Source organism: Heloderma suspectum, chromosome 6 (assembly GCF_057233095.1).
Source record: "Heloderma suspectum isolate Gila_16-S chromosome 6, 16-S_ref, whole genome shotgun sequence".
Classification (NCBI taxonomy): Eukaryota; Metazoa; Chordata; class Lepidosauria; order Squamata; family Helodermatidae; genus Heloderma; species Heloderma suspectum.
The window spans coordinates 100,555,012-100,575,716 of record NC_139463.1 but is presented as its reverse complement, the minus strand read 5'-3'; the positions used below and the strand labels follow the sequence as shown (position 1 = coordinate 100,575,716).

The following is a 20,705-nucleotide window of genomic DNA, read 5'->3' as shown; positions in this document are numbered from 1 at the left end:
TTATAGGTTAAGCTACTGCTGTGTAAACACTCCAGAGTGCTGGTTTCAAATTCCTATGCTCTATGCTCAGGTCCAAACTAGGTGTGCCAGGTATAGCCATGTTTGTTTATTCATGTGTCTGTGGCCTATTTTTTTCCCAAAGAAGTGTGTGTGTGTGTGTGTGTGTGTGTGTGAGCACGTGAGCTGAACCCTGTCCCCCCCCCGTCCCCTCCCCTGTGCTCCATTTTCTCTCCAGCCCAGCTCACATCCGGGAGCAGAAGTGCCTCCCCGCCCCCCATCACACCTAGTTGGGCCCTCATAACCTTTGGGGTGGACTGAGATATTGAATAATTCACTATCCTTGTTGACCCCATTCCTTTCCCAGTGGACCTAGGAGTCCTGGATCCCAGCTCTCTAATGCATGCCTTGGAGACTTCTAAACTAGATTACCGTAGTGCAGTGGTGGAGCTAAGAAATGTTAGACCCTGGACGTAATGGTCTTATTGGGGGTGGGGGGAGGCTTTAGATGGTCATATGTATTACTTCAGTTGTGAAGCACACAACTAACATTTGTCTTACCACCACCACCACCCTCTTCAGCTACCATTCTATGCTATAAACTACTTCTACATTCCTGACATGTTAGAACAGCAACAACAAAACGGTTTGCCAACCCTGATGTTAAAAAATGATGCTCTGAGCAAACTGTGCAGTTTTGCATTTTAAACTCACTTAAATCATAGCACCTTCATGACTACAGGAGTCAAGTGGAGTTTGCTTCTGCACCTGCTGTTCTCTGGTTGGTCATTTGGGGCCCCTTTGGCTGTGGGGCTTTGGGCCCAAGGACCGGCCCTAGCTGTACCACTATCTGCATGGGGCTGCCCTTGAAAAGCCCACTGCACTGTTCCAGAATGCAACATCAGGGCTGTAGACAAGGGCAAGTCGCATGGAGGATAGCATTCCAGTTCTAAAACAACTGTGCTCGCTCTGTTGACCTGAAAGGCCTAAATCAGGGATGGGGAATCTTTGGACCACGGGAAAAATTTGGCATGCCAGGCTTCCCATCTGGCACAAGAAGGCCTCTAGTGAAGCCCCTCTCCATTCCTTGAACCTTCTCATTCCCCCCATCTCCTCGCAGAAAAAAGAGGTGAGAGAGTCAGCCAATTTGCATGATCAAAACAAGTCACTGTGGCTTTTTGTGAGCTGCCGGCTGTGCTGGTCTGTGCCGGGCACGAGTTGCATAATCACCACCTGGCTGCAGCTTGTCGTGTTTATGAACTTGCACATGGCTTGTTGAAAGGTTAAAGAATGCTCAAATATCCCTGCAACAGCCCATGGGTTAAGCCACTGTGGCTTGTTTTGTTCATGTGAACTGGGTCACTATCTCCTGACTGCTGAGAGTGGCTTTTCCAATCAGGAAAGGTGAGGGAGGAGTGAAATTGGCCCAGTGTGTGTGTCTGTGTGTGAACAGGATGTCTGTAGGGATGTGGGGTGGGGAGAATGGGGCTGAGAAAGCATGTCAGAGGGCCTCATGCCAGTAGTTGGAGTGGCCCCATCCACTTTGGGCTATGGCCCCACCCACTGCTGGCACACGGCCCTGAGTGTGGTTGCCTGGAGCCAATTCCATCCTTAGCCGAAAAGGGTTCCCCACCTCTGGCCTAAATACTTATACCTCATGGACCACCTTCCTCTCTAAGAATCTACACGCCCACACACTTTGGTCATCAGTTAAGGTTCTGCTTATGTTCCCTTCTGCTGGAAGTATGGAGGGTGCCAACATGGGAGAGCGTTTTGTGGTGGCAGCACTAAGGATGTGAAAGTTGCTCTCCAGAGAGGCTCACCCTGCTCTTTCTCTACCAGCTCTCAGACATCGGGTGAGGGCAATGTATTTCAGAGGGGGCTTGGAATCAATTGAGTTATGTTAGTGCTTCCGTTGGACTTCTCGTTTTATTGTTTCAATTTGTTCTGTTGGTTACAATTGATGATAATGGGCTTCTCCACACAGAGGCTTTTTATCCTGCAATTTTACCGGGGCTTCTGCTTCTGGATTCTTTGCAGGATTAAGCTCAGCCCTTTACATGCGATTCCCTTTCCCCCCACTTTCCCCCCATTTATCTGTGAGTTCTATGTTTCATTAAACAGCCACTAGATGGTGCTATAGCGCCACTTCCTCTTTACATGGATAAATTCAAACCGATTCAACCCGGTTCTTTTTATTAGCTCATTATTTCTGTTTTAAATTAAGCTGTGGAAATGGTCGGAAACCCCGGGAGAGGTGCTGGAGGTTGACGACATCATGTAAAGGACCCACAAACTTCCGTGAGTAACCAATCTCAATTGCAGGATAAAAGCCCCATGTGGAGAAGCCCAATGTCTGTGACACTTTTAATGGTTAGTTTTGTAAACTGCTTTGCTGGAGCTCGTTGGGTCAAAAAGCGGGATTAAAATGTCTTGAGTGATCTAATCTCCCGTTTCTTCTGGCTTTAGATTATTGCCTATCAGCCATATGGGAAATCTGTGGACTGGTGGTCATTTGGGGTCCTTCTGTATGAAATGTTGGCTGGGCAGGTAAGTGTTTTCAGATGTTCACCATCTGTTCCAGTTCAAAGGATATATTGATGGTCTCAAGGTAGGCAAGGAAACAGCGATCTTGGTGGAATCGATCTCAGTGATGGCTAAATCCTGGGGGAGGTTCATGTTTGTGCATCTCAGTAGAAAGCCACCTGGGAAGGATTTTCATGAGAGAACAATCCCCATGGAGCAGAGATCTTAGAAACAGGTCGATCCGTTAAGAGGTGCCTGCATGTTTGCGCATGTGTGTATGGTTATGCCTGTGAGATTTTCCCGCAGGATTTGGCCGCTTAGGTAGCTGGGTCTTGGGAATAGGTTGCTCCCCATGTCAGTGATGGCATACTGGTGACCATATTGAATTCCAGGACACATGGATCTAATAACAGGGATCTGGAATTCTAGGGAAGATAGATCTTAGTGGATCTCAGGACAGACAAAGTCCTACATTTGAAGTGGATCCTAGAGACCAGTTAGGAAGAGATTAGGCTAAGGCTTCACTCCTATGCAGTAAGTCCCCTTGAATTCAGTGGCACTTTATTTGGGTTGCATTGCACATTAGAAAGAAAGGCTATTCCTGTGATGCCTGGAAGAGGATGTAAAATGGGGGTGAGTTAGACTTCCACACTTCCAGGGTCTTGTGTCTTTTGGGGTCCCATGAGGGAGGGTATGCAACTCCCCATTTCTACAAGACCTTAGAAATGTATAAAGAGGAAGCAAGACCACCTGTGTATTCTCTGTGCATCCATGTGCAGTTCTGCAACCGTGTTGGGGAGGTGTATGACTCCTCCTTTGCACAAAACTCGGAGGTGTGAAAACAGCAAACATGACTTGCTCATGCACCCTTTATCAATGTTTCCACATGTTGTGTGAAGTGGTTCACAGTATCTAGATCAGCCTTCCCCATCCTCCAGATGTTTTGGACTTCAACTCCCACCAGTCCCAGCCAGCATGGCCAATGGCCAGCAGTGCTAGGAGTTGTAATCCAAAACAACTGGAGAGCACCAGATTGGGGAAAGCTGAGCTAGGTCCCGTGTATGCACTGAGCTTGTAAAATGTGAAAATTCTATCTCATGATTTCACTCATGATGTGCTTTCTGAAAAGAAGGAAATGCTTCTTGCTTATTCTACCTGTTCTCCTGGTCCACAGCCACCATTTGATGGAGAGGATGAAGACGAACTCTTCCAATCGATCATGGAGCACACGGTGTCCTATCCCAAATCTCTTTCACGAGAGGCTGTCTCCATCTGCAAGGGGGTGAGTCTTGGATCAGAACTGGTGCATCCTGGAGGGGAAAGGCTCCATACTACATTTTCTGATGCCCTCCTGAAGGATGGGCTTCCCAGTGGGGACAGGGACTTGCACGGAAGAATCAGTGTGTGTGTGTGTGTGTGGGGGAGGTATGTTTGACCCTTCCCTTGCAAATTGATTGTCCCCTGAAATTCTTGCCCCTGGACATTTTTAACAGACTTTTTCCACCTCAGCTGTGAAACCAAGGTTAGGGCAAACATGGCTGAAGGGGACATTTGCACGGGAGAAATGTCCGTTTCTCCTTCCCCCCTGTCCTTCCTTGTGGGCATCCTTCAGTCTCCACGTTACCACCTCTTGGCAAATGTGGTTTTGGGAATATGGGTTTCCTGAGTTTAATGTCTTGTTTCACTCTGAAATAGGCAGTCTTGGATTGGGGTCTGCACCCCTTAGAAGAGGAAGGCAGTGCTAGCAAAACTCTCTCTCCTTCTCTCTCTCCCTCCCCCTAGTTCTTGACCAAACATCCATTGAAGCGCCTGGGCTCAGGGCCAGATGGGGAACGGGATATTCGGGAGCATGGCTTTTTCCGCTGGATGGAATGGGAGAGACTGGAGCAGCTGGAAATCCCTCCACCCTTCATCCCCAGGCCAGTGAGTAGGCTTTGGTCTCTGAATGGATTTAGGCACATTCAGCGTTACAGACTCGCACCACCTGATGTGCACCCATATTCTATGATTCTATACTAGTACACGTGCGCAGGCATAGTCATATTGTCATACGCACCTATCATTTATGAATCTTACAGACTCACTTAATTCAGTTCATGAGTGCAATGCTATACATCCGTTCCCTCAGGCGGTCTCTTGTACGTACAAACCCACACTGTTTACACATGCATAGTAATGCACAGTATCATTTTACTACCATTTACTTGTCTGTTGACATATATGTATCTATTCATATTTAAAATCCACATTTGGGCAAAATACCTTTGCTAGGACCAACCAAAATGCCATATAGGATGGTGCAAGCTTCCAAGTTCTCCAGAATGCGTCATCAGGCCAGGTGGTACATTCTGCAATAAAGCAGCAAGGGCTGAAGCCCATTTTTGAAAATGTAAAGGCCAGCTGTAACTACGGATGCACAGATTTTGTTAAATCCATTCTGACTGTATTTCATGGATTGTCAGGCGTCATTCATTCTGTTGTCCACTCATGCATAGAATCAGGGTTTTTTTTAGGGATATACGAGAACTTTGTTCCACTTGCACAAATGCACATTTGCACTGATGCACACTAGTGCTAATCCACATTAGCGTAAGTGCGCACTTGTGCAATTCCCCCCCCCAAGTTAAAAACTGGTCTGCTGTGGAATCTGCAGATTGGATTAATAGGAATCTGGACTCATTTGAATCTGTTGTGGATTTCTCTAACATCCCTAGTTGTAACTGAGGGCACTTCCTGACAGAGGGCTCCTAGTGCTACCAATCAGAAAGCATTGTGCAGCTAATCCATATTCCATATATTCCATAGCTGCAGAATGTATTTTCTCTGGTAAGGAAAAAGATGGAAGAAGAGGTGGGAAAACATGGGACAGTTATGAACAGAAGACAACGTCTTCTGGTAGCCCCTATAAAAGATCTGTGTTTGGGGCAAGATAGCCTCATCTGGAAGCACCTTTAGACCCTGTGTCTTTTGGCCCAAAGTATAAATGTAAAAATGAGGCTGTTCAAAATTTGAAATTTGGATTTCAGAGTTTTTCAAGTTTTCTGATTTCCATTTTTGTTCTTGAGAGTGAAAGATCTGTCAAACAAAACTCAAAAAGTTAACAGTTTAAAATATCTAGGTTAAAAATTCATACTTGGCTTTTAATTTCAGAAATGTCATCCTGTAGCATAACAGTTTGAAGCCTTACCAAGTAAAACATAACAGACGGGGTGTGTGTGTGTGTTTGCGTTACAGAAACAGACTGAGATATAACTCTTCTCCCCTTTCTCTTTTCATTTTTCCTTGTTTCCTTCATCCCTCCTTTTCCTTTCCTTTTTTCACTTTCCCTCCCTATTCCAGTGTGGCCGGAGCGGCGAAAACTTTGACAAATTTTTCACACGGGCACCACCAGCACTGACGCCCCCAGACCAGCTGGTCCTGGCAAGCATTGATCAGAGTGAATTCCAGGGGTTCACCTACATCAACCCTGAATTTGTGCATCCATCCACATTGCGGCGGGGAAGTCTCTCCCCAACCGGCCTGCCCCTCTCCCCAACCAGCCTGCCCCTCTCCCCAACCGGCATGCCCCTCTCCCCAACGGGGATGCTCCCTTCCCCTACCTCCCTAGTGTGAGATTGAAGCCTGATGACCTTTGACCCTAGCATCCCTGAGTCAAGTCTTGCCCGTAGAACTCCGCTCCCAAGAGCATGACTCCAGCTCGAAACCCAGCCCTCACCCTAAGCCTGACCGTATGATCCCTGAAAACATTCTGTTAATTGCCTCCTCCAGTGTGTTGCTTCCCTCTCTTACCTCCTCCGTTAAGTAAAACCAAATTGGTGAGGTTAAGAATGAAAGCACATGCACATTAAGTATATTTGTATCTATATCTATAGTGACAGAGAGATTTAAAAAGCCCTGATGAAACAGGAGTCCTTCCTAAGTCATGGTTAAGTTTTTTTAGCATCCTGAAGTTTAACGTAGGTTGTGTTCTCACAAACTAGGCCAACTGTGCCCCAGGCATTACTGTTAAGGATTGTGGAGTCAGGAGTAATGATAACTTCAGTGCCCAAATTGTGAGGGCCCAGGGGCCCCTGGCCTGTCTCCTTAGCTGCTGTTTTAAGAAGTCTACAAGGGGGTCATGATTTGGCTGAATTCAGGGCTTGAAAGGGTGGGGCTCGTGAATTCCAGTAATAACTTCCTATTTGCCCCCTACCCAACCCCATAAATGTAGTCTTGGATAACTTTCACATGATCAGAAATTACCCTGATTTGGCTTAAATTTGGTATCTTAGGGCTAATTTCATACCATGCATATTTTATTTTAAACAAACAAAGTTTAAATGGGTAAGAGGCAATAGACAGGGGCTGTACTTACTTTATTTATAAATTTTATTTACAATACTTCTATACTGCTTAATATATTAAAATCCCTAAGTGGTTTATATTTGTTAGAAGTGATGGGTATCATGGCTGAAATTTGCCTAGGAACCACCTGGGCCCTGCCCTCTTCCCCAGTTCCAGCTTTACCACATGGCCCCAGAACTTTGGAGCTTTGGCTGAGTAACAAGGCGATAAAATGAAGCTATGTCATGAAAATGTAAATCCCAATGTGAAGCAGTCACAGAACCACTTAACTCAACCTGTATTCATCCCCTACCAATGGCCATGTAATTTGGGCCCCTGTGATTCCTTTTTTGATATGGTACGGCAGGGCCGACATCAAGGGTAGGCATGGCTGGACACCTGCTGAGGGCCTACACCCCAGCAGGGGCTCAGTGGTAACAGCCCCTTGGACTTGCTCCTCTTCTTTACCACTGTAACCTGCTTGTTCACCTGCGTCTTGCTCTAGCCCAGACAACAGTAGTGGTAGTGGGATGGAGGAACAGCAGATGCCATGGCCTTCTTGCTGTCTGCCTGTCAAGAAAGCAAGTAGTGCCAATGATGAGCATTGAACAGGGGGTTGGATTTCATGGTCTTATAGGCCCCTTCTGACCCTACTATTCTATGATTCTATGAGAAGGAGGTTGAGGAGCAACAGCAGCTGATGACAATCTTGATGAGAAGGCAGAATCACTGAAGGAGGGGCTCCATTGAGGGGTCTGGCCCTCAAAAACCTGGAGCTGGCATCAGGGTATGGTTTCTTTAATGGATAAGGGGGAATGCCGTTGCTATAATGAAGCCAGAGAGCCCTGGACTTAGAGAACAACCATAGGATAGTTACGTAATCAGTGGCAAAAGAACAGTCTGTGAATTACTATTCCATGTGTTAATCTGCCCTGAAAGAATTGTGGGGAGGGCTGGGGAGAGGAATCCACCCTTTCATTGCTATTTGTCTTGATTATACAAAAGGATGGACTTTTCTTCATAGGCTTAAAATATTAAGGGTGTAATCCTATGGCTGCTAGACAGTGTCTAGACAGCCATAGGACTTTTCGGTTTCTGGGAAGTGAGCTCAGAGCCAGGGCTCCACACTCAGTTCCCAGAAACCTCATTCCCCGCCCCCTCTCCTGCCACCTTGTAGGCAGCATGGCTCATCTCTGGCTCTGCGCTCAGTTAAGAGCAGAGCAGAACGGGTGAAAATGGGGCGCTCCAGGGGGTGGGGGGAGGAGACCATGGAAGTGCTGTTATAGTGCTTCCTGTGTGCCATCAGCCTCCCCCCGCACCCCCATTCGGATGCACCCTGTCTAGACAGCCAAAATCAGCTGTCTAGCTGCAAATGCAGGGCAGCTGGAACGCAGAGGAGAGGATCTCCTCCATGCTCCACCCACCCTGGATTGGATAGCTTGGAGGCGGCCGACTATCCCCATAGGATTGCACCTTAAGGAAGAACTAATCAGCATGAAGTGATCTTGGGTTTGCATGCCTGTTAAGTAATTTTTTAAAATGAGAAACTATCAGGAGACAACAACCTTCCCCCTCCTCACACTAACTGATTGTTCAAATAATTTCCTGAAACACTTTCACTTATTCCTTATCCCACTCCTAGATCCTAATCCTAAACTTCACCTCCATGGTGCTTTTCCTAGCCCCATCTGCTACAGTGTGATGATGTAATCCTAAACTTGATATATCTACCCAAACCTCAAGCCCTAATTACTTATACCTCATGCATAGTTAGGGTGCCTGCTTCCACAAAAACCTGTGAAATCTTGACTAGCCCTCTTTCTCCCCCCGCCCCATTATGCCTCACTCTTTGTGGCATGGTCCTCACCCTTTGGAGTCCTGTTGGCTCAGTCCGCCTCACTGACACCCTTGCCTTGCTTCCTCTAACATGGCTGCCCTTATCACCCACATAGCTGTTGGAAATCAAACTTTGGAAGGAAGTGATGACGGCGATGGAGGTGGCGCTAGACTCTGAGGAGAAAATATTTCCCTTCTTCCATAACACAGCATGTCCAATGCAAACTTCTTCTTCTCTCCGGTGCATGGACTATTATATGAATAGTATACATATATTTATTTATTTATTTATTTATACATACGTTCCACATTTCCATCATGCTAAATGGATACCCTCTGGCTGCATCTGTTCTCCCAAGTTACACCTGGCAGTCTCTTTCCAACTTTAAAATAGGTGCAGTAAACTGAAAACAGCACCTTCACCCCATCTCCAAAGTCTCCAGAGCTGTTCTCAGCTGTTTGTAGTCTATATGCTCAGCCATGATCTTCATGTTAGTTTTTGATATGGGAAAGGCACCCTGTCCATTTTGTGTGGTGAATATTTCATTAGGCAGTAAAAGATGGGTGTTTGTTTATCACATGATGGAAACCCATAGAGAACTATGAGTTTATCCTAACGTGGCCAATTCTAGCTGTTTCCTTGAGAGGCACACTCAAAATGCAATGCTCCATGAGGGTGTACTCAAAACGCAATGTCAGTTGGGCTATGCCAAATTGACATGTGTGAAATCTTTTGGGGACAACTTTTCTACACTAAAAAGTAATGAAACCTGGGCCTTTGTTAGCAAATGAGAGGTGGGGCATGGATGCAGCGGGAGGAAGTATAACTCTGCTGGCAAGACGTGTTGACAAACTAAGTGAAAAATTAAACACGACATTCCCCTCTCACATGCAAGACTCCAGATCCTGGGGGGCCTGGATCAGCAGAAGTTCCTCTTCGCCTATCCCCTCTCACCTTTAAATTTGTGGAGGCTGGATTAAATCTCTGCCACGCTACATCAAGGGAGTTGAACCTCTTCCAGCCCGAGAGCCAAATTCAATTTTGGAGAATCTCTTGGGGGCCTACGCATTCATGCCGCCATGCCAGCCAGCTACGTTCTGTTAGACCTCAGTGTATCCCTCTCTGGTAAGCTGTAAATACAGAGTGTTTCATAAAGCAGCATGGCAGGCCATAACACACAGCTAGTGTGGCCAGGGGGTTGTGAGTTTGTTATGCCAGATGCAGGGCTGCAAAGCTAGGGACGTGGATGGTAGGTAGGTGGAGCAAAGGGCTGGATGTGCCTGATCTCGGAAGCTAAGCAGGGTCAGCCCTGGTTAGTACTTGGATGGGAGACCGCTTGGGAATCAGCCTTCCTGCATTGAGCGGGGGGTTGGACTCGATGGTCTTGTAGCCCCTTCCAACCCTATGATTCTGTGATTCTAATGCCGCCAGGACCATGCAGCCCACTAGCAACTCAAGCCAACAGTACAGCAGACAGGAGGTAGTGGGGCCTAGAGCAAGCATGGGCTGCAGACTGCATGCACCTTAATATCTACCTAAGGTAACCTATGGTTAGAGCAGAAGATGAAGAAATCCAGACTTCCTGGATTCATGAAAGGGGAGCAAGATGGTTAGCAAGACCAGGAGGGTACCAGGACATTCTGTCCCAAACATCTCCGTAGCTCTTTTCCTTCTGGTTTTCCTGATCCTTTCAGCACATCAGTCTTCCGTCAGTTTCCTGCCTCAGTCTTTCCTCTTCGCTGACCCCCAGCTTGGGAATAACCAGACATCCCTTCACACCTTCCCCCCTTTGGCTTGTGGTTCCCTGTAGCCAGTACCATAGACTAATGGACTCACCTATGCATTTCAATATAAAAGATATTTATCCAATCCACAACGTGCCTTGTTTTTTTGTCAGTGCCTCAGGTTGTGGGTCTTTGGACTTTGTGTCATAGCTGATCAGGTATGTGGGCTCCATTGTCAGCAGTAGGTCCCACTGAATTCAGAGAGACTTCTTTCCAAGCAGTACTACAGTTAGCTAATTCCAGACTCTGGACTTAAAGATCTTATGAGGCCCCATTTTTAAGATAGTAATGTGTGCTACTTTGCTTTCTTTAAAATGTACTAAGCCAGACTTGCTACATTTGGGAGACCTTTAGCTCATTCTGCCCTAATTTACTGCCCCAAAGTTATGCCACCGCTGCTTCTGAGTAAACAAGCTCAGGGTTGTGCTCTTGCAGCACATCCCTGATACATGACTATCCAGAAGTAAGCCTTCGTGAACAGAGGGCTGCAGCCTTACACTCTTGGGCTTCTTTGTCTTATGGAGGGCGGTGGTCTAGAAGCCAGGTGTTTTGGGGAAGACCAGGGGAAGTCCAGATGATTAGACTGGAGATGGGGGAGGGCTGAGAACTAGGAGAATTCCCTAGGAATCAGTGTGTGTGTGTGTGTGTGTGTGTGTGTGTGACCCCAGAAGGTCATGAGAGCTGGATAAAGAAATAAGATCCAAGTGGAAAGCAGTAATAGTTTGGCTTTTGTCATTTCTAGTGACATAGAGACTGAAGGACAAGGCCTTCCCCTTCTTGCAGACACATGCCCTTCCTGGCTGTTCTGAATCTCGTTCTCTAGGTACTTCCAGACAAGGCTTTTACTGTGCAATGCACTGCCTTATTCTTGGAATTTCACTGAGACATCATCTTTCACTTATAACCCTCCCATGTTTTCCTACAGTTTCCATCTTTTTTCTTATCAGAAAAAAACAGTTAAGGGAAAAAAGGCGGGAAGAGTTGCACAATGCCTTCTGAGTGTTAGTACTAGGAGCCCTCTGTGTGGAAACACCTCTGAAGAAAGGTCAGTGGCTTCTAGCGCTCCTGATCAGAAGGTATTTTGCAACAATTCCGCCTTTTCTTTCATAACGGTTTTTATGCAGTAAGGAAAAAGATGGAAAAAGATGCAGTAAGGAAAAAGATGGAAGAAGTGCTGGGTAAATACAGGGTGGTTATGAGTGAAAACGATGTCATATGGACCCCTGTAAAATCCTGTGGATGAAGAAGGGCGATGGCAGGATAAAAGCCTTGTCTGGAAGCTCCCTTTGCGTGGTTTGAAATTATCACTTTCAAACCTATTTGTTCCAGATGTAATTAAAGACAATGGGCAGCAGAGGGAGCTACAGGACTGTCTGGTTGTTGGTTTCCTTTAAACCATCTCTTTCATACCCCCCAACTAGTAGCCTTCTCTCCCTGCCCCTGAGCAGGGTTCCTTTGCTTTTAACAACAGCTGTGTGACAGGCAGAAATTAAACAGGTGAAGTTTCCCCTATACTCTTGTTCCAGGAACACTTGTAGTTGATGAATTTCTGCCTGCCATGTAGCCACTAACAGCGCAAGAGCCCTGCCAGAATAAACCCAGACACATTCATAGCTGGAGCATACGAGAGGGAAGCTCTTCTCATTAAATATGTTGTGCCTCTGTCAAGTATGTATGTATGCATGCATGTGCTGGTTCTGATCTAAACCTGGAAACGTAAGGGGTAGTAGAGTGGGGCATCAAAATAGAACATGAGGGCTTTTTTCTGGGGGACATTGGCTACAGTCTAGTCTCATGTGCAGGGGGGAAATCTAAACAGATTTGAAGAGTAGAGACGTAGGGATGCCTATAAACCCTTGTTTGCTGGCATATCTCTTGGGCACTTCAAAGTCCTAGTACACAAGCCGGCATCAAGGGAGGCAAGGTCAGGCACCTATCATGGGCCCACTCCCCAGAAGCGGCACACTGACAAGAGCCACCTGGAGTTGCCCCTACACTTCACCACTGCAACCTGCTTGTTCACCTGCCTCTCGCTCTGGCCCAGGTAACAGTGGTGGTGAGAGTGAGGAGCAGCAGCAGATGCCGCTGCCCACCTGCTCCTTGGCTCTCTGCCTGCCAAGCAAGCGAGTGGGAGCGAGGACGAGGGGGACGAGGAGCTGGTGACAATGGTGGTGAGCAGGTGGACTCGCTGAGGGAGGGGCCCATTGAGGGTGTCTTGCCCACGGGCCCTCACAACACTGGCATTGGCACTTGCTAGTGCAGTTTGTCTTCCTCTCCCATATAGGGTGTACACATACTCTAGATGCTCATTGTGATAAGGAGCCTGCAGGAACAGAGTTGAGGGGAAGCAAAAAAGTCCTATGGGACATGGCTGCAATTGGAAAGATTGGTGAGGAGGGAGCCCCTTTCCCCTGGTCTTCTCGATGTTTAATGGAATGGCCAATTCCTGTCCTCATTTTAAAGATCTGATCACCACTCCTTATATCCCCCCCCCCACGTTAGAATGAGAGGAAAGTTCTAAACTAATCTGATTTGAATCTATATTCCCATTTGAATTTTTTTAATGCCTTCTGTTATGGATACTATTGGGATTTTTAGTAGCAAAACGAAAAGATCAAAACAAAGTACTGAATATCACAATTGATGCTTAACTTTCCTCAGCAAAATACTTAAAAAACATTTTAAAAAGCATCTCTCAGAGGGGCATGTGTGTGTGTTTGGATATGTGTATTGTGCCGACCCAGCTGGTCAGCCTGATAAATGCCAGCTGTATTGTTTTTGGAGGGAGCAATCCTATGGGGATAGGTGGCTGCCTCTGAACTCGGAGGTGACCACCTATCCAATGCATGGTGGGACGAGCATGGAGGGGATCATCTCACCCATGCTCCAGCCACCCTGCATTTGTGGCTAGATGGCCAATTTTGATTGTCTAGCCATGGGACATCCAAGCGTGGGGTGGGGAGGCTGGATGACACATAGGAAGTGTGCAGGCTCTGAGGTCCGTTCCTGGAAACTGACCGATCCTATGGCTGTCTAGCTGCTTTCTAGAGGACATAGGATTGCACCCTTAAAGTGACAATCCACAGTGTTTCAGGTGATGTGCAAGTTTTGTGTGTTCTGTCTGCACACAGATGGTTGAGAGCAACATCACTATACAGAGAGCTTTAATAAGCAAAAAAGGTTCCTGCCCCTCGGAGCTTACGATTTAAATGTTGACTGTAGTGTATTTCAGGCTGTTGAACCTTTTTCAGCCTGAGGGCCAAATTCCATTTCAGAGAAGCTTTCAGGGGCTGCATTCCAGTGGTGGGCAGGACAGATGGTAAAAGGGGCGGGGTTAAACATGCCTGCATATTTTAGCTTAAAGCCCTTAATGCCAGTAACTCAGCCTTAGGAGAGGCACTTCAACCTTTTAGAATGGGGGGGAAAAACACTAAAATGGAAACCACCAAACCATCAATTGCTGGTCAGAGGAAAGGTGCATAGCCATCTGGGGAACCCCAGAGGGCTGGATTAGGACCACCAGATTTGGCTTCTGTGCCTGAGGTTCTACACCCCTGGTGTACACAGACCAAATCCAGTTATAGGTACTTACACTTCTCTTCAGCAAGAGGTAGAAATGTGGGTGCTAAGTCAAAGGCTGCATGGAAAATGTGGACATTTTATTGATTGATTGATTGATTGTATTTATATCCTGCCTTTTTTCCTCTAGCTAGGAACCCAAGGTGGCTTACATTATCCTCCTCCTCTCCATTTTATCCTCACAACAACAACCCTTTGAGGTAGGTTGGGCTGAGAGTCTGTGACTGGCCCAAGGCCACCCAGTGAGCTTCCATGGCCGAGTGGGGACTAGAACCCAGATCTCCTGGCTCCCAGTCCAATACTCTCACCACTACACCACCCTGGCCTGTGTATTCAGACAAGCCAATAATATGTATGTTGAGAGCACCTGTGGCTGTAATTCTGTGCTGAGTTACATGGAAACAAACCCTATTGAACACTGTGAGGCTTTCTTCCAATGTTGAGGATCGTGCTGCGTGTGTTGAGCATTTTCCCATGTGCTGTTCTCCAGCTGATACATGCACATTATGTGTGTTGGTTTGGTGTTTGGTCTGAGATGTTTCTGATGGTTTGGCTGCATTCAAAGTTACATTACAATTTATAAAGGCTAACAAAATGTATTGAGATGATGATAGTTTTTGATCCCGATTCTTGTAGGCCACATTCCCCTTCTGTAAATGTGGGTAGCATTATTGAAACTCCTGCATTTTCTCCTCTGTTGGTAATCATGTGTGGGCAATCCTCTGTAGCTTAAAGCAAATTCATACAGCATTTTGTGTGGCGCGTTTATGTCTGTCTGCATGTAGACAGTCTGATATTTCTCTCTGCAGTCAGGCTGAATAATTGTCTGCAATACAGTAGTCCTCCCCTTCTCTATGATCTGGCTGGTGTCTGTGTTGGTGTGCTGTGTCTCTCCAGATGTTCAGGCTGAGTATGTGTATGTGTGTGTGAGAGAGAGACACACACACAGAGAAGTGTTTATGTGTCTGTGACGTCACTATCCGCAGTGGTTGTGCATTCGCATTCCAGTCACTCCTAGATCTACACAGAGACAGCTGGGCATCCCTCTGCTGTCTTTTTTCTCTCTCTGCAAAAGAACTGAAGATGCAAGAGAACAGCTAGTTACAGGAGAGAGGACTGGAAGGGAACCATTTCATATTTCCAGTGGGAATGGTGGGGAAGAACTTTAAATTAAATATAATTTAATAAGGTCCAAAACTCTGTTCTTGGATGCATTCAAGGTTACATTGTGAAAAAGCAGTGTATTTAAAAAAAAAAACATTTATGATCCCCCCCGCCCCGGTACTTCATAATATCCATTAGCAAAGGTATCAACATCAGACTGAGGCACCCCCTGTACGCACACTTTTTTCTGAAGCACAGGGATTTATAGCTAAGACATAATTCCATTTAATAACCAGTTAGTGCCGTGAGCAGCTAGAGGGATGGGTGCTCTTGATGAATTATGATGTGGTTTGAAATCTAGTGGCCAGCCCTGCATAAATAGTGCCCTGGAGGGCTGGCAGACAGGAAGATTGCTGTGGTTCTCTGGGGAAAAATATGAAGTATGGGTGGGCAATACAACAGATTCCAACAGTGAGTGGGTGCAGCTGAAATCCAGGACTCTTGGGTTCCTTCCAGTTCCTATACCAGGCCTTACTCCTGTGCCTTTAATGCTGGATCTGCAAACATCAGCAATGGCATTGATCTCCATGCCCTGATATGCTTCACTTGATGATTTCTGCAGATCAAAGTGCTATTAAATGCACAAGAACAAATCTCTCTCCCCCTCCTCCCCCCAGTGAATTGGCAATCCTTTTTTTCTGTTGTTTAAAACACATAGAACAGATTGTTCTTAGAACCAGGACTCCTGAGTTTGCTGTGAGAAATAGGTATGAAGGTGTGGAGTAGGGTTGCAGCTTAAAAACAGACAAAGAAACAAAATCCCAGCTGGGCTTCTGTACCTTTAACAGCTAAGAGGAAAAATTCAACAGGTGAAGCCTTTCCCAGCATGTATGCATGGAAAAAGTGTTTGTGCTGAATGTCCTGCAAGGTCCCCTAGTAAGGGAATGCATGTTAAAAGTTTCGCTGGGGACTAGAGCTCCTGGAGGTTGCTAGGAAGCAGGGCTCCTGGCTTGTATTTTCCTGACTAACCTCCTCCTTGCTGTACAAAACTCTGCTGAGACCAAAAAAAGCTCCCTTGCCCTGTTTACATCTCAGGGTGTAACCGGATAGGCAGAGGGCAGGACCAGAATAACCGAGGAGAGAGCCTTGTGCCTTGCTGGAGGACCCCTTTCTCCCTCCCTTGGGGACACCCTGTCCCTGGGCCAAGATGCTGACAAGGAGGAATGGAAGCTGGCCCTCTTGCTCCTTGCATAGCAATGGCTGGAGAAAACACACACATTTTCAGTGCTTGTGCCCTGAAATTCTTCTGTCTCTGCAACTTCAGCATCTCCTTACCTCACAAAACCCCCCAAACACTTTTTTTCCCCCAGAGCCACGGCTAGGCCTCAGCCCTAAAGAATGGAAAAGAGGAGATCTCTACGGATGGTTTTGGGGTGGGGGTAGGGGTGGAAGAGATATGTCAGGCTTAAATAGGTGTTTGGCACTTCCTATGTTTGTAACATGAACATCAGTCTTATGTTGACTAGAAGATACATCTGATCCTTTATAACCTGACTTTTTAAATGATGGTTTCTACTACTTCCAGTCAGCACAGTCTAAAAGCCAGAACAGAACAGGCCACAACAGCTCTTTTGTTTAAATAAAAATCATGCCAAAAACAATGGCATGCATTAGAGATGCTTGAGAGCAATATATTAGGGCTGAAACCCTTTCAATATTATTATTAACCCCATAAAGCCCAGAACACCTACAGAACAGAATGGCCCAGAATGCCAACTTCCAAGTGAGCCAAATCAACAAAACTCTTCAGTCACACATAACTGGATGGGAGTGATGAAAAAAGGTACAAAGCTTCCACAGAAACTTCATTTTGGTTCCCGTTCTGAGCAATAGTCTATATTCTGGAAAATGGCCTGGAACAGCAGCTTCCAAGTGAGCTAAATCAACCAAATTCACCAGCTGCATGTAACTGCATGGGAGTGAAGCAATTACTTCCACAAAACTTCCACAAAACCAACATTCCAAAAACCAGATTTGTAGACCAGTTTTTTTTACTTGGGGGGAGGGGAGATTTGTGCAAATGCACACTTGTACAAGAGCACATTAGTGCTAATGTGCATTACCACAAGTGCCCACTTGAGCAAGTGTTCTAATGTGCATTTGTAAATAAATGAAATTCTTGTACAAAAAATCAAATTCCATCAAAGAACAGATGAGAGAACAAAAGACACCTGCCAATCCATGAAACACAGGTGAGACAGATTTAACAAAATCCATACACCCCTTCCCATGCCTCCAATTTACATTGCCAAAAAAGCAACCGGTTGCAACATGTGCATGGTGTGGAGAATGTGAATAGGAAGACATTTTCTCCCTCTCTTATAATACTAGAACCTAGGGTCATCTCATGAAGCTGATTGGTGGGAAATTCAGGACAGATAAAAGGAAGGATTTCTTTACACAGCTCCTAGTTAAACTATGGATTTCACTACCACAAAACATAGTGATGGCCACCAATCTGGATGGCTTTAAAAGGGGGTTAGGCAAACTCCTGGAGGAGAAGGCTATCATTGGTACTAGTCCTGATGGCTATGTGCTACTTCCAGTATCAGAGGCAGTATGCCTGTGTATACCAGTTGCTGGGGAACATGGGTGGGAGAGTGCTGTTGCACTTGTGTTGTGGGTTCCTGGTCGACAGCTGGTTGGCCACTGTGTGAACAGAATGCCGGACTAGATGGACCCTTGCTCTGATCCAGCAGGGCTCTTATGTTCTTAATGTAAATTGCAGGCAAAGGGTTAAAGCCCCCTACTCACTACTCCAGGGTCCTGATACATAACGTAATATACATTAAAGATGCCTTTTAATTCTAATAATTAGTGGTAGTGTTTGTATATGCCTTATTGCATCACTCCTATGTAGTGAGTTTGGTTGATTTGGCTCACTTGGAAGTTGCCGTTCTATGAAATGGCCCTTCCTCCAACTTTGCTTGTCCAAATCATTTGTTGATTCTTCAGCACATTTGCTTGGGAGTAAGTTCCATTGAACTCAATGGGGTTTACTTTGGAGTAGACATAGGACTGCACTGTTAATCTCTGATTCCCCTCACTCTTTCACAAAACCTGGCATAGGAATTCTTTTAAACCTTTGAGTCTTAAAGCATCTTTTGGGGGATGTTTTTGCAAGACATTCTTAAAGAAAATGAGTCCAAATGTTAAAAAAAAGAGTTTTTTCCTAGTAGTCCAGGTTTAAAACAGTACTGCACACTGTGACTTTATATTTTTAAGTCTGTTTCAATCACTGCCCTTTTTTGGAGGAGTATTTAATACTGCATCTCTCAAATAAAATTAGCTGCTGCAGGAACCATCTGTCCACTTTATAAAGAGGGTTTTTCTTTTCCTGTAGACATTCAACTGCTTTCCACTATAATGGCATTACCCAGTGAGTGGCAAAGGAGGCAGCCATTTTGAGTTTCCCAAAGGGGTTTTCTGGGAAAAACAAAATGGCAGCCACTCCGATTCTCTCCTTGTCCATCCACCCCAAGTATTTTACATCACCCCAAACTATAGCCAAAACAAACCAGCCAATTTTGAAGTGGGCGAAACTGCTGAGAAATAATCCCTTTCAATTCGATACAGCCCTACTGTCAGTGCATACTGCCAGCCAGGCCTTGCTGTTTCCATGTGAACGGAGAGCCCCCCCTGAGAACACGTTGATGCTCTGCTGCAGCTGCAGATTGTACCAGGGCATCGGTAATATGATGGACAAGCTATTTTCATTACCAACTTCATCAAAGAACCCCAGGTGAGCTTGTGAAGAACCCCGGAGTTCCTAAAAAAAAATAAGGTTGCAAATCACTGCCTTAGCCCATATAGACCATCTTTCATAGCAGTCGCAGGTTATTTGGTCATCATGAGTTGAAAATAGCACTAACCCAAAGCAGCAGTGAATACATTCCAACAGCAACTTTAAAAAATGACTTCATGATTATTAGAGCGGATGCCAGGGCAAAAGTTATAATAAAGCTGGATGCTTCTAGCATGCAGAATACTTTCCCCTCATGAGCAGGCACAACAAATTCCTGAACCTATCTGGAGTTAGCACATGGGGCTTTCTAAGTTTAATGGCATGGCTTTGAGATTAGCATTTAATTATGGTGGGACAAGGGGCGGTGGGTGGGAGGGAATACCTGGGACTTCACTTAATGTAAATGTTTTGGAGACCCTCTACCATCCAAACCTTCCCCACTGCACCTGCTTCAGAGTGCCCTTTCAAATCCCTAGTTAACTATTACAATAAACTTAGGGTTGGCCCTCATTAATAGGGCAAATGAGGTTAGGGTTGCCGGATTGTTTTTAAAGCCCTAACGAATAGGGTATTAAAACATTAATGGGGCCTAGGTACAGGGAAAACAGATGGATTGTTGATGTTAAGAAAAGAAGGATGGAAGAAAGGCTGGGGCAGGAGGCAAGGAAAGGGAGAAATGGAAAAGGGGTGGGGAGAGGCGTCAGGATAGTTGAAGCTGTGAGGAAAAAGTATTTGTATGAATGTCTTGCCCACAGCCACTCTAATCCTCCACAGCTTTGTGGATGTCTGCACAACACCATAGATAGGGTGGTTTGTTTTCAAGCCATCTATCCTTCTTTCCTTGCAGTGTCTATGAGGACTAGAAACTGTTGTGTGGTGTACGTGAGTTGTTTTGGTTGCTTGAAATGGAAGTTAAGTGTCTTACAGTTCTAAATTCTGCACGGTGCAGTTAGGTACAGGTGCATGGTATATGCGCACGCTCTTGATGCTGGACTTTTAACTACCAGCCATGGGACACTGGCCTGATAGCTCCCTCCCTCATTGATTCTTCCTCTTTCCATTGCAGAAAGTGATACTTGCTCCCCTCTCAAGGCTTGCTTTCTTGCCCTTAGATTTGCGGTCAGCTCATCTCCTGGCTCACTGATGCTAAAACTTGACAGTTGTTGCTTCCCATTAACCCCCGGCAACATGTGAATTTTTCAGGGCAGAGCGTACCAAGGGAAAAAAATAATAATTGCCCGCACTTGCGGAAATTCACTAGATGCAAAATACATACAGCCCAGCAGTTATTCCTTGGTGGCTCCTTTGTGGTAAGGCTTTTGAACAGTGTCCCCCGCCAAATATAAGAAAATTCAGAACCTTTGTGACAATGGGGATATTTTAGGGAGTCTTGTTAAGCATGAACACCCTAAATTCATGGTATGATCTAGTCTGAATTACCCTGTGTTTTGTGGCACCCTATCATAATATCCTGGGACCTCTATGCTAATAACCTATGTGGATTTCCGTCACCCCCCCTGTAAGGATCACAGGACCCAGTCAAGGACAGGATGCTTAATATCTTGTATGAAAAATAAAAACTAAAAATATGTATGCATGTTTGTGTAGTATACACTTGTACTTCCAGGAGCTCGGTGTTCCAGCTGAAGAATCTGGATTTTCATTCAGTGTAGAACTTCACCAACGAGAGAACTGACTCTAATGCTTGACTGCATAGCGTCACTTTAAAAGAGTCCAAGACACAGCCCCT

At 45.8% G+C, this 20,705-nt stretch overlaps 1 protein-coding gene across 1 annotated transcript in view; it reads left to right on the top strand.

The window, feature by feature from the left end:
• The window catches only part of PRKCG (protein kinase C gamma), a 56,678-nt gene extending 46,129 nt beyond the window's left edge, over positions 1-10,549 (top strand). Inside the window, exons 15-18 of the mRNA XM_084805587.1 lie at positions 2,467-2,547; positions 3,698-3,805; positions 4,306-4,446; positions 5,863-10,549. Coding sequence (XP_084661713.1) covers positions 2,467-2,547; positions 3,698-3,805; positions 4,306-4,446; positions 5,863-6,135 — 603 coding nt within the window. The 3' untranslated portion in view covers positions 6,136-10,549. The remainder of the gene's footprint in view (positions 1-2,466; positions 2,548-3,697; positions 3,806-4,305; positions 4,447-5,862) is intronic.
• Positions 10,550-20,705: the final 10,156 nt, after the last annotated feature.